This window comes from Chlamydotis macqueenii, chromosome 3 (genome assembly GCF_036417535.1).
Source record: "Chlamydotis macqueenii isolate bChlMac1 chromosome 3, bChlMac1.mat, whole genome shotgun sequence".
NCBI classification, from domain to species: domain Eukaryota; kingdom Metazoa; phylum Chordata; class Aves; order Otidiformes; family Otididae; genus Chlamydotis; species Chlamydotis macqueenii.
In genome coordinates, this window is record NC_141558.1 from 22,444,872 (window position 1) to 22,459,116 (window position 14,245).

Here is a 14,245-nt window from a genome sequence, read left to right on the forward strand (position 1 = left end):
GACCTGTATGTCTGGTTAGATGTATTTCTTTACTTGTTAGTATTTGCCACGCACCTTTTTAGGGCAAAACATACATTCTGCAGAGACCTACTTGCTACTTTCCATCCACAAAGTTAAATACCCAGAATTCCTGAAACTGCAATCAAATACTACTGAGAAAGTCATGCCAAAAATGTCCTACCTTCTGATAGAAAATGATAAGATACATGGTCCTCATTAGGAAAGAATCCAATTATCCACTTCAAAGGCTCTGTCAAAACAAGACTTTTAATAGCTGTTACAGAATGACAGAGGAAATATGCAAAGTCAGGCAAGCAGGAGATGGCCACATTTGTAATATCAAATACATCATGTGTGCTCCCTATCTAGTCATTTGTTTCACTGCCAAAGAAGGAAATCTTCATCAATGTCTAAAAGTTTCTCACTGCAAATTTCCAAGTGCCCTCCATTACCTGATTGATTAAGCTATGCAAACTAAGATTTGGAGAGCCTAACCTCCACTCCACTTCATTTATCTTCAAGTAGGTCCAGCAATTGTGCTTGAGAGCATTTCTCTAATAACAAGTGCAGCTCCTGCTCTGCGCAGCCGTCGGCTGTTCGGAAGTACGAACATTTCATTACTGAAAAAGCAATAGGAGCACAAGGAGCTTTGCAGACAACATGACCAAAAAAACCTGGCAAGATTTTATTTCTCTCCTTCTTATTTGGATAATAAACCTTTGAACTCCATAACAGCAGCTTTTTCCCACTCTGAAGATTTAGGCTCTGAATATTCCTCAGCTTCATTAAATCAGCAACGGGCTCTGCAGAAAGCAGCAACTGCAGAACTGGACTTTTAGCTCCTTCATATTTTGAGGCTTCTCTTCCTATGCCTAATGACAGAGTTTGTTGTTAAACAGTCGCTTAGTGCATACCCACAGCAGGCTTTCCATATGCTCCTAAGGCAGCAGCTCAGTGCCCTACAGGAATGCTGCCAGACAGCAGCCCGTTAGTGCATTCCCATGCACAAAAACATCTTGCGCTTAGAGGGCTGCCACACAGCAGTTTCTCTAACAGCGTTCAGCTAAAATACATATAAATGTAGGACAAAGAACAATGGCATTTACTCCTGCCAATTCAAAATGCAACAAGGGCTTAGGAAAAGGAATATACTTATTCAATGAAAAATTTAACCAGGAAACTCACCCATTGCCCATGGACTTTTCTAAAGGGTCATGGGAACTTCAAGGGACACACTTAATTATGCTCTGGGTTAAGATCTCTTACCAAAGATTCGCACTTAGGGTAAATTCATAAAAATGTAAGCTTCGATGAATTTTGTTTTAAGAATCTGGCTGGCTATCTCCTACAATGTAATGTTCACACTAACTGCTAGAAAAAAAAAAAAATCACTGATTAATAACTACTGTCTTCTGCATTATTCATATTATCTCCTGTAACACTCTGTTTCTTCTTTGAAGTGTCCTCCTCCGTACTCTCTAGTCAGCACAGATCCTCCTCAGCTCGTGAGATCATCCCTCAATATGTCAGGTTGCAGGCAAAAACAGAGTGGCTGAAGCATAGCCTAGGTGCTTTCTGCTTGCTTTAGGCTTCCTTCAGAAGCAGGGATGCAAAGCTGAGTTCCAAATAAGATACTAATAAATGAGCAGCATCTGAGAAGAAACAGGTTTAAGCCAATCTTTTCAGAACTTAGTTAGCTGCAACAGTAATCGTTTGTGCCAGCATTTGTCCGTGGATCGCAGATCCATAAGCGATAGCAGCAGGCGGCAGCCCTCTTGTGCCCAAACAACGCACCGCACGCTCCTCTGCAAGTAGCCGCACTGGAGGCTGCGGTCTTCCCAAACGCGATGAGCAGAGCACGGGGCGCAACAGTACAGCCTTGATTCAGAAGGCAATGGCATTTCGATGAGTGGCATCCTTTTATGGCTGTTTAGAGGAAAATTGGGAGAGGGACTGGGGAGACCAGGCTGGAGAGCACAGATTGCAATATAAAATATATTGCTGTGGGACTATCCTGACAAATTTCACACAGGGCGTCGGTTCCTGAAGCCTGAGATATTGACCTCTGTAGAGTAACTGATACCACTGACAGAAATTTTAAATGGCTTTGGAGTAAATTGGGATCTACCCAATTAAGGTGTCTTCAGTGAATGCTTATCTGGAATTGCATCATGTTTCCCAGAATTCTGTTACAATCTATATGGCCAGTTCTGTTAAGTCCCCAAAGCTCCCTATAAAAAGGAGACTTTCTTCTAGTGAAGAAGACTTCTAAGTGGGCAGGCTTTTAGGCTGGTTCTTGGCCCAGATTCCTGACGGGGTTTGGATATGGGTGACATGGCACATTGTTATGCCCAGCTCCGGGCACTCAGCTCCCTCAGTGGCATCTGCAAACCCAAGTTTGAGTAGCAATTCCTAGCGTAAGACCACTAGAAATGTGCAATTCAAAGCAGAAATTCGGTATAAATACTAACTTTTCCTCACAGTTTTTAGGCAACTATGTGGGGTTGTCTTCAATAACTAAAATGCCTTAGTCCACTAGATCTGTAAAATTGCTTCAGCAGTAACACCAGTATTTCTAACACAGTAAACTAGTCATTACAGCTTTTATCCAGGAAGGGGGAGATCCAGAATCCCTTTGCCCTGGTTTCAACTCCCCAAAGTCCTACCATGTCCATCAAAATTTTATACCTTATGTATACATTTGAAAATGCAAGACAGTGTAAACATCGAATTCGGCATAAGCTGACAACTGCTTTGTGGTGTTGTTTTGTCTTCTCCTCAGCTATCGGGAATGTAACGTTTAGCCAGAAAGACTTCAGGCTGGCTAGAGTATGAACCATGTTCCCCTTCCCTTTAATAATCAGCAGGCAGAGGCTGTCAACTTGTTTTGTTTTAGAAATGCAGGTCAGCACAGCATATGGTGCCAAGGAACTCCCTGTGTGGCATGGATTCAAGAAGGCTCACGCGTGACATCCAGCTCATTCATGTTTGGGCTGTGTAGGAGGCACAACTTTCTAGTCACGGCTTCCAGCTGTAAAGCGCCTGTAGCGCTGAGCACCGCTGTAGCGATGCGATCTGGCACAATGCCTTTCCGATCTCAAAGCATGTTGTTTAAAACCTCCTGGTCTATTCATATTCTCTCCTTTGTGCATGACAGGACCCGAGTGCCATGCCGAGACCAACTTCCCAGGACCTAGCAGGTTTCTGGGACTTATTGCAGCTCTCAATTGAAGATGTCAGCATGAAGTTTGATGAACTGCACCAGTTGAAACTCAATGAATGGAAAATAATAGAATCACCTGAAAGGAAGGTAAGCAGACCATGGGCAATACCATTTACTCCCCATTTGTAGCCTTGCAGTCTCCTTGTGTTTAATCCAATAGCGAAACACGATAGGTTTCTAACCTTAGAAATATCTGGATGGCATAGCCCAATTTATACACGGAAATCTTCATCAGATGTGAGGGATTTTTTCTTTTTGATGTTGAATTGAACTGTATAACAAATAAAATGGATTTTACTAAGTCAATCCACTCCATAACACTTTTGTTCAAATTATTTGGATTCACATTATAAAGGCTAGAACTGAAATATGTTCTGATTAATTCAGACTGAGGAGAACAGCCCGGCAATTTAATCAATGTAAACTCAGCACTCTGCTACATTTGGGGCAGCTCAAACCTGAGCACTACAATGTTCAATCCTGCCCGCACAACACAATGAATACTGGAACAGGAGTGAGATAAAAGCATGGGCAGAATATAGTGTACATCAAACTAAAGCTTGGCCCACGAAAGTTTGGGGGACAAAGAGTACTTCTGGCAAACTGCTTGCACGTCTGTCCTGCAACTCCTCTTCCTGGGAGACAACCCTGCCACCATGCTTACAAACAAAAGGTGGCAAATTGCCCACAAAAGCAATGTAATTCTGAAACTCCCCTTCCCCTTTCTAGAGCTCCATCCCTCACCTTGATTATCCCACTATCCTTGCTCATTATTGTATCAGTCACATGAAGACAGCATTTGGTTTGAGTCAGTACTGTTGGCCTCAGGTGAATACTTGTTTGGTTTGGGAGGAATTAGGAGGCATTTTGACAACTCTTTCATTTCTTCATGCTCCTCTTGGATTTTAATTTTCAGCCAACTGGTTGGTGGATGGTGAGTTTGCAACTCTTGCTTACTAGTGACAACTGGAAGTAAGAAATTATTACAGTGACAGCAACAGTGATGTTCCTAAGAGGGAAATAGCTAAAAGTGAAAAGGAAAAAAAAAAAAAAAAAAAGATGAGACAGCAGGAATGGGGCCCTTATGTTTCTGGCTGAAAACAGGAAATAGAGCAAGTAAAGACTGGAAGAGCTGGTTGTCATGGAGAATAGCATCTTAGGTTGCTGCACTGTTCCTGTTGATCTGAGAATGTAGGACTATGTTCTTAAACAACCTTAGTTATTTAGTCTTGGCTAATGCATTTTGGTAGTAGATTCAGAATTAGTTTAAAAAAAAAAAAAGACCAAACAACAAAGAGTCTGTAAACTATAGGTGCATCTGTTCAAGTTTTGTATTATTTTAATCCTGCTGTGCATCAAATTAACTGTGTTCTCCATAAGGAACAGCCCATACTCTGGAATAGTACTATTACTTTAAGAAGTGATATAGTAGAAAGAGCGATCATAATAACCATACTATACATATGAAGCTGTGGAGTCTCCCTCTTTGGGACTATTCAGTCCAGTATTAAATGTGATATTGAAAAACCTGCTTTAACTTCAAAGTTACATCTAATTTCAAACGGGCTTTGAATGGTCGTTGTATGGGATCACCTCCAGAGGTCCCTTCTGACCTAAGGTATTGTACGTTTCCGTGATTCTACGTTATCTTTTTAAGGCCCTTATAGAATATTTCACAGTCTCTAAATGGAGTAAAATACCAATTTCATACTTCAAAACAACTATTGATTTAAAACCTGCAGAGCAATTTTACAGCTACTTTGGTACCAAAATCTACTGACTCTCACTTGATAATTCTTCAATATAATTTTCTTTAAAATGGTCCAGGCTGGCAAGAAGAACAATTAGCCCTATGTTTGCTCTCTGGTTCATGCTTGCATGTTTCCATTTAGCAATTAGAGGAGACTAAACTAATAGACGTGTATACACAGCTGCTATCTCATATCCAGCTGAGGCTAAACTCAGTATGATTAATTTAATTAAAAATCCAGTCCTGTAATCTTAGGCAGTCTTTTCACTTGATCAGACCACAGAGATGCGCTGAATTCTTACTGGAGAGCCAGTGTGTGTTTCTGTTTATAATGAATGTAGTAATGTGTCAGCTAAAATTAAACAAATTCATATGAAAGTGAGGCACGCAGATTGCATGTGCAGGATAGCTGCAAGGGCGGTAGAAGGAAGCAGAGTCTTTTTTAAGGCACAGGACTGCAGAATTTGTGATGGTTGCTGAAACAACAAGGTTTTGTCAGTGTCCCTAGTGTGGCTAGCTGTTCATGTAATCTGTTAGTCAGCTGGTTTGAGAGCACAAATTGAGCATGCTTGATGTACGTAACCAGTATTTTGCATTTCATGTCTTCGATTTGCATGCTCTGCTGACGGTACCTTTCGCACACAGCTCACCCTCCGTTTTAATACCCTATTGCAGGAAGAAAGAAAGGTTCCTCCTCCTGTACCAAAGAAGCCCCCTAAAGGAAAATTCCCTATCACGAGAGAAAAATCTCTGGACCTACCCGACAGACAGCGACAAGAAGCTAGAAGACGGCTAATGGCTGCTAAGAGAGCAGCCTCTTTCCGGCAGAATTCAGCCACAGAGCGTGCAGACAGCATTGAGATATATATCCCAGAGGCTCAAACCCGGCTTTAAAGACAGAATGCTGCAGAGTTCCTTTTTTAAACAAAATGCTTGTACAGTTTGTCACTTACCTGGTAATTTTTGTCTCATTCTCTCCACTAAATATGCCCTTGCTGTTGTGTTCTTTGTGCCATAAGCACAGTGGAATGCTTTTGATTTCCTCAGAATTTGCTGAGCTCACCGCAAGAACGACTTCTTTTTGTATTTATTGTCTGACTTACAATCAGCTACAATGGATAGGGCTTGTCGAGACCTGACTTATCCAAAATATTCTCAGAGGACAACAAGAAACACCTCTTGAGATGGGACCCAGCTTACTTTTTTGTTATTTATATTTTTATAAAATGTGTGATAATTAGGGATAAGAATAACAAACTATAAATGGGTGCATCTCACCATTCACTAGAGGCATTAGCTAATCCAAGTAGAAGGTGCTACCAATGTAAAGAGCAGGAAAGAAAGAACCCATTTATCTCTGACCTCCAGTTTCTTTTCCTAGAACCCAGCTAACGTATTTACCCATGTGCTCTGCCACTCTTCTCATCTTTGTTACTGCAAAATAACATTAGGCCTCTCATGTCATGTCAAGTTTCTGGAGATGAACAGGGATATCCAGCCACTAAAACTCCAAAGTTCATCAGAAACCAAGAAGCGTACAAGTCTGGTGTTGGTGGTGGGAATGCCCGCTGAGAAACGTTTGCTGTTAGCAGTGTAACGACACTCTGAAACCTAAGCAAAATTATAATGCAAAAGGACTTGAGTGATGGGTGAAAGGAAAATGGAAGCCTTAAAATGTTAGATCTTCTGTAGCAAGATGTGTAAAGAAAAAGTTATACTTGCTCCTTTGGAACACTCATTGCATTTTTAACAGTTCTTTTACGTGTTAACCTTTATTTTATAAGTCTTCTCTCTTTCATTTCAAGAGCTGCGCTACGTGTAGTATTTCAAACTCTCAAAATGTTATATCAATTGAGTTTCCAGGGTATCCTTGAGAAAAAAAAAAAAAAAACTTGCTTGTTTAAAATGCCAGTTGTGACGTTGTAAACAGTTTAAGAAATATGAATGTGAGTGGTAAGTATATCTAAGTTTAAATGGTTATGTTAAGGTAAAGGTGAACTGTGGTTTACAGTTGTATTTTTTTTTAGAACTATTTTTCTATGCAGTATCATTTACGGCAAGACTAAGCTTCTTGCTTGCTTCAGACTTAAAAAAAAAAAAAAAAAAACATGACTCGAGATAAGTGATTTCCAGCCATGGAAATATAAGAAAAATAATATATTTTCAAGCCTCGCATTGTCAGAACAGAGAAGTGGTAACTACCACAGTCAAGAGGCTTTAATTTAAAATAAATTAAGACAGAATTATTCCACTTCACCTACCTTCCAGTGTCAACCGAGCAATCCAGCACTTAAAAGTCTTCAGGTGAAGACGCAATAAGATGAGTAACCCGCAGCCCCCGATTCCAAGGTTTGAATCCTACTGAACACTACTTTAGGTCAAAACAGTCTGAACCCAGTGAGACAGACAGCCCCAGCTACCATATCCCCTGTTTACCTGCTTTAATAAATGCAATGTATTTAGCCATAGGCAGAACAGCTATTTAATTATACTCGAGCACTTTGGTTCTTCACCTGATGAGCACTTTAAATCCGAATCCCACGCACCCTTCAGCCTGACGGATGACTGAAAATATCGTAGGTTATGCAGATCTGACATTGCTTCAAATCTGTTTTCTTTTGGGTTTTTTTTTTCTTTTTTTCCTTCTCTTTTTCCTACAGTGTGTAGTATTAAGCATGAGTTCTGTCTTTGGAGCACAGCTGATAAAGCATGCTTAGCTTCAAGATATGAATCTTTAGAGATGAAGTTTGGAAAAGTTTCTGTGAGTAGAAAACCCTGTAAATTGAGCCTGATATCTGGTATATACTTTACCAAATAGCCTTAAACTATATTTGGAAGCAAAAACCAAGACGAATGTATATCCTTCAAAAATGGAGGGGAAAAAAAAAAAAAAAAAAAGATTAAATCCCTGAAATATTCTTCTATAGATGAAAACATTATATTACCCATCCCTTGTGTTTTCAAGGCATTTTCTATTAAGGAAAGAACTGAATCCTAGGTAGTGTACAATATTGATGCTACTTCCTATATTTGTTGTACTATTTTAAATACACATGTACCTGCAGACACTGGCATCTTAGTCTTGAAAACTGGTATCTTATATAAAGTGGAGCTGCTAATCAGAAATCCACACAAAACTAAAGCCAGTGTCTTTCCTAGATTTGAGATTTAAAATAGACATACACTCCCCTATATATTTATATCTCTCTATATGGCAGCTGATACATTTTATCTGATTTTCCTGTACACTTCAAGGAGAAATCACACTTGACTTACTCGTTTGAAAACCCCCACCTGCTGCAACAGGTCATGTGTTTAAGACAAGCTGCATTTGATCCTGCCAGTAATCAGACTTTATAAAGACAAATTGTTAAAACAACAGATTACAGATAAGCTTAGATCCCAGCTGACCTAATAATGCTGACTTGGAGCAGTCTGTATAAGTCTTCAATTTTAGAATCATATTTTGAGGGGTTTTTGGTATGTTAAAATTTTATTGGATGTTCTCAGGCAAAAACAGGCCTGCATGAATGATGCCAACCCTGTATTTTACATTTCCCATGCCATTATGAGAAAATGTTCAACATAAGCTTTGGATACCTATGATTTCTGTTTGCTCCACTTTTGTTCCCAAAAAAAAAAAAAAAAGAATCAAAAGTAAACTAGATGCCTGCTGAAAAAATCTGATAATATGTTATCTGTGCATATTACATTTCAAAGTGCAATATATTAAATTATTGTACAGGTAACATTCTATCATTAAAGGCAAATAAGCCATTTCTATTTACATATTGTACATCTGGTTAGTTTAAAAAAATAACATTATGCTTATCATACTTGTGTTGCAAATAAATCAAAGTCAAATTGCTTCAGTCCCTGACATGAGAAACACAGTATGTGGTGTCTTAATAAACATATAAACAGATCAATTGTAATCTGACCCCACATCATAAAAATAAAATTCAATTTCAAAGCCCGCGTAGGAGGAACGTAAATAAACATCAAGATAGAAAGTGGAATGCTTTCTTCTTAGAGACTTCATGGTGTAGATCCACACAGAACAGCTGGATATAGTAAAATAGTCTAGTGTTTAATTAAATACTAATTGGACTAATATTTATTTTAACAGAAGAAAATTACAGAAAGTCTCTGTTAATTTCTTCATTGCCTGTAAAACACAAGTATAATAAACAGAATTCTGGAAATTTAAATAAAGAAAAATACCTGACTGGTAAAATTGTTGATATTCGCCATACTTATTTTTGCTTTGTGTATTTTTTTAGATTTGAAATTCTTTGTAAATTGGTAAAGTACATTATGAAGTGTTTTATTATTTCATGTTGACCTGATTAGAATGGCCTTTGGCAGTGTGCAAAGAGTAATAATGCTTTACAGTTTAATACCAAAAACTGACATTTTAATTCATGCTTAAACCTTGTCACTATGTTAGATTTGAGATCAATCAGGAAGGAATTAAAGTGTGCATAGGAAGGTGTGTGGATTTCATATATATTTATATAATACATTTCATATAACGGAAACTATTTGTTTTAAAATAAGCCCATGTCCTGCTGTATCAGTAAATTAGTACTCTAGTTCCATCGTCTTCAGCACTGCATCTAGTATAAAGTGAGGGAATGTCTGGTCATCAGGTGGTTTTGCAAGGAAAAGAAACAACTGCTATGTGATGACATGTCGTACGTGACCCGCAGTCTCCTTGTGCCCTGCCAGGAGCAGTGCCCTGTCAAGGCCCCTGGCCCCATGGCACCCTGGGCCAGTGCCGCCGCCCCGTGCCAGGTCCTCCCCATGCAGGCCCAGCCCGGCCCCCTGCACCCTGCCTCCAGATCAGCCCCTCTCAGCCCTTTGCGTTCAAAGCCTCGCACCTGCCCTGCCCGCTCAGTGGGTTTGATGTCCTCCTCGGCGTTTCAGCGTTGGCACCGGTGGCGGGGGGCACACCACAGGCTGACCCATCAAGTGCTGGTTTGTGCGTGTTAATTTGAGGTCTGAAGTTGGTCTGGCAGCTCCAGTTGTCAAGCCATGCATGCTGAAAAGCTCTCAAATCCCATGTAGCAGGAGCCTCAGTATTAGACAGAGAGGTTAAATGAAACATGAAGCAGCGTTACTCCTCTTACTGTTCCCAGGGCATCTTACAATGTAGTGATACCTCCCGCAAATTGCATTCAAGGTGAGGAATATCAGCAAACTCCTTAATGTCTAGAGAGGTGCTTCCTGGTGTACGATAGATTGACTCGTTTATACAGTGCCTTTCGTCCAGGAGGATCTCCACGCACTTTCTTGGCCAACACAAACTCCAGGCTGGGCTGCAGCTGGGGCAGGTGACCCTGCTCATGGCCTGGTGAGCCAGCACAGTGGGATGCTGCGAGCTCTCCCGCCTGTCCCCGGGCTGCCGGGGCGTTTCCTCCCACTCCACCCTCCCAGCACCCAGGGGGACCCTTATGGTCCAAGCCTGTGCTGAAGGAGAAGTGAAGACTCGCTGAACCAAGAGGAAGACCTGAGCAAAGCAGAGGCGAGGGCAGTGCTTGTACCGTCCCTCCAGAGTGTAGGCAGGGAGCAAAGAGCATCAAATTAAGTTTCCAGAACAATCTCTGCTTTTTCTGTTCACAATGGCAGCAGGGAGAGTCCCAGCAGTGGAGGAGCTCCCCTGGAAGGGGGCTGCAGGAGAGTCCGGGCCGGTCAGGGATCTTGGCAAGTCCCTCCTTCGCAAGTGCATTCCCCCACGGCCGCCTTAGCAGGAGAGATCCATCTCGGGCACATGCTGCAAAAGCAGCCTTCCGCTGTGGCATAACTGCCAGTGCCCTGTTCTCTCCCTGGGTCTGACCCCCGGCCAAGCTAAAGCAATGGATAACATGGGGCACAGGACTTAGGCATAAGGATTACGCTTTGGTTTGGGCAGCTGCTCTTTATGGAGACTCAGCCCTAGGGTTCTTTGTATGCGAGAGCAACGAGGATGCCTCTCTCAGCATTGGCAGGAGAGGCAGGGTAGAGGCAGCCAGTTCATACCACAGATATTGGAGGATATATACATACATACATATGACAATTTTTTAAGTGTCATGGTCCCAGACAGCAGGACCCAGGAATCACAACCAACACTCACGTTCCTGCAGACCGTGCCACTTTCTTGCACTTGACGGCTGTGGCAGATTCACTGCCTGGTGCAGCCCCACAGCCCATCTGCAGCTACTCACCATGTTAACCTCCTGGGAACGGCTGTTTTATGGAACACTCATATGTATACACAGACTCCTGGCAGGAATTAAGCCCTCTGCATACAAAGAAATTGCTTAATTTATCTCTGAAATGCAGCTACCTCTATGGTGTAATGCTGCAGCTGTTGAACTACATAACAGGCTGTTCAGGACAGCAAGTATAAAATCGAAATTTAAATGGAAACTTGCCCAAAAAGAGAATTTGGCCAGCATATTTAGTCTAATTTAGCTCCTCTTAATGAAATAAAATTCCAATAGCTGCAAGAGGCCATGGCATTCATTATATCTAAAAACCATATTCCAGCTCCCTCCTCATTAAATGCATATCACATTTCATAAACGATGATCACAGAAGAAGACTGCATGTTCCCGGTCCCACCTTTCCACACATGGGTGTTTCTCCCATTACCCTTCATTTCTGAAATAGAATTAGGCTTTTGAAGTCAGATCATAGGTAATATGAATTAGTATGTCTACACAGCTTGCTCTTTAACTGAGCAAACATAGAACAGTTTTCATCGGCTAGCAATTTAATTCTCTATTTTATTAAGGTCAAATTGTTATTTTTCTAGATTGCTTTTGTTGGACAGGTTTTTTTACCTCTCTAGTACACAACCATGAATATTTTTACTAGACTTAAATGAAGGGGAGGTTTATTTGAAGATATGGTCATTATTCACCACCACAGCCTGTTAGTGAGGATTTTTCTTCTCCTTCTCTTACTCTTCTTTCATTCTACACAGCATTTCCCATTCCCAAAGCTGAACTGTCATACAAGTTTCTTATTTGTGAGATGAATTATTGCAGAGCTTCGGGCTAAGTTCTGATCTCAGTCTTATTAGTAGTAATGCTAAGAAACTGAAATTGAGAGAAACGTCAGATTCAGAACCAGTATAATTCAGATCAATAGCTGACTCGACAAGTCCTGCTGAGGCAGGAAGGCCTCACCATTTGAGTTGGCGAGTGCATAATTACTTTGTAGGATATAGTTCTTCGTTTCAGGTAGGTCACAATCAAGCAGAGGGTGTGCTGGTAGGTTCAAGTCTCTGATAATAGTCCTCACAAAGAAATACTAGCTTTGTTTATAATTACCCATGGAATCCACATGCTCATATCCATGCTTTGATTTACCCTTTGGAGGTTTAATAGTATGGCCATCTCATTTTAAAAGGGCTCAGCATGTATGTATTCTTTAGTCCACTTTATATATTAATTTCCTGAATTAAAAAAATTTCCCTTTCAAGTAGCCTGACTTATACTGCTCTAGAATTGTTCTTTCCTGAAGAAAAGCCACTATGACTGTGCAGGATTTTCTGTACAGAGACAAAACTCATACTTTCATTTGCCATGTGACATGCCAAAATAATCAAGTGTGGCCTAAGGACTAAATTAAATGCCTCCTATAGAATTTCAAGGAATGTTAGAACCAGGAAACTAGCTGTTTAGTTATCATTAAAAGTATATATAAATATATATAAATATATATATACATAAGAAATCATATCAACGAGGATGAATTGAGTGCCAAATATTCACCATCTGTATAAAGCTACACTTCACTAGAATTAAACTATTTTATGTAATTCTCTTTCTCATGCTTTTATGGTTCTTTTGATAAATTCTATTTAGTAGCATGCAGGATACCTAAACTGAATGTTCAGTATGTTGTTTCATTGCTACAATGATTTCTTGCTTCTCAGTAATATCTTCTTTACCAGAATGCTATTTGTTACTTTGAAGACATATTTGAGAATTGTTTTATTATTGAGTTATTCTTTTTTCATGGTTCTCTACTCACCTCCAGCTGATTGTAAGAAAATGTGCTTCACTATTTTGCCCCATGGCTCTTTTATGAAGCTGCCTCTTTCAATTGGTTTATGTATTGTTTATGTTCATCTCCTGTAAATAATTCTGCAATTAAATTTTTTGAGAAAAATAGAGTACACTCTTTATTACATTTTAAATTTTGCATTAGTTAAAGTATGTAATTTCCAACCAGACAATTTGTAGATCGCACTAAATTATTACTTTAGACGTGCAGCCTTTTGAGTGTCAGGAAATTAACTTTCAATATAATACTTTTGATAGGGTTTTATCTGAATTTAAAGGAAGAAATGTTTAAAATCTGAAGGAATTTGCCAAATTACAGAATCAGCTATTGCAATGCTATGGATGTGTTTTGATTAACAGTCGTTAATACTATTGGTATAGAATATCATGCACTAATTTTTATTCAGACCATTGTGTGTCATTAACAGAAATAATAATAGCTCCTTTTGCGTCTAAAACATCAATATTTAATTATTTGTAAACATTATTTATTGGGAAGAAGGAACTGAAATAATTTGTTTTGGAAAGGCGAATCCTGGAGCATCTCTCTTTTTTACTGCTTGCAACAGAACAGCCAAAAAGGACTGTTAGCCCACTTTATGCTTTCCAGCTCCTTCCAGCGCACACAAGTCTCCTTCAAGGAATGGCTTTAGCATCTCAGCAGAATATTTGATCAAACTTTGCATTGTCCACACTTCTTGACAAGACAGAAGCCATGGTAGGCATGAAACAAAGATGTGTGGAGACTCTGAGTCTATGTAGAGGAGGTACCAGAAATACTATGAAAAATATGAAATTATTTCTCACAGAAAAGAGCTTAGTTACTTGAATCACTGGATTTTTATTCCTCATTTATTATATACACTATTGTAGCACTTAGGAGCCCTAGCTGTAGACCAAGATAACATTGTACATTTACAAAATTAAAATACTTCCCTTAATGCAAAGAGTTTACAACCCAGCCATTAGGTGGGAAACAACAGATAGGTAGACACAGGAGAGGAAAAGTGAGATGCTCTTAATTAAAATGAAGAGCGGTGGTTGCAGCATCTCAGCAGCCCATCAGTTGTCAATTGCTTCTTAGCCATCAGAAAAAGAGAGGATAATGAAGTGGGTTGGAAGATACCCTCAGGGACCTCTTCCAAAGAAGGAAGGGAGTCCAAGAAGGATATTTATTTGAAAATTTAACACAGAGATGATGAATTTTGGTAT

General features: G+C 39.9%; 1 protein-coding gene across 3 annotated transcripts in view; it reads left to right on the forward strand.

The window, feature by feature from the left end:
* DLGAP2 (DLG associated protein 2) overlaps positions 1-9,464 on the forward strand; it is a 347,646-nt gene extending 338,182 nt beyond the window's left edge. For 2 of the 3 annotated variants that reach the window (XM_086743976.1, XM_086743978.1), the window contains 3 exons: positions 3,158-3,310; positions 4,140-4,157; positions 5,649-9,464. In XM_086743976.1, coding sequence (XP_086600102.1) covers positions 3,158-3,310; positions 4,140-4,157; positions 5,649-5,867 — 390 coding nt within the window. In that variant the 3' untranslated portion in view covers positions 5,868-9,464. The remainder of the gene's footprint in view (positions 1-3,157; positions 3,311-4,139; positions 4,158-5,648) is intronic. The other variant, XM_086743979.1, reaches the window with a different exon arrangement.
* The last annotated feature ends 4,781 nt before the right edge of the window (positions 9,465-14,245 follow it).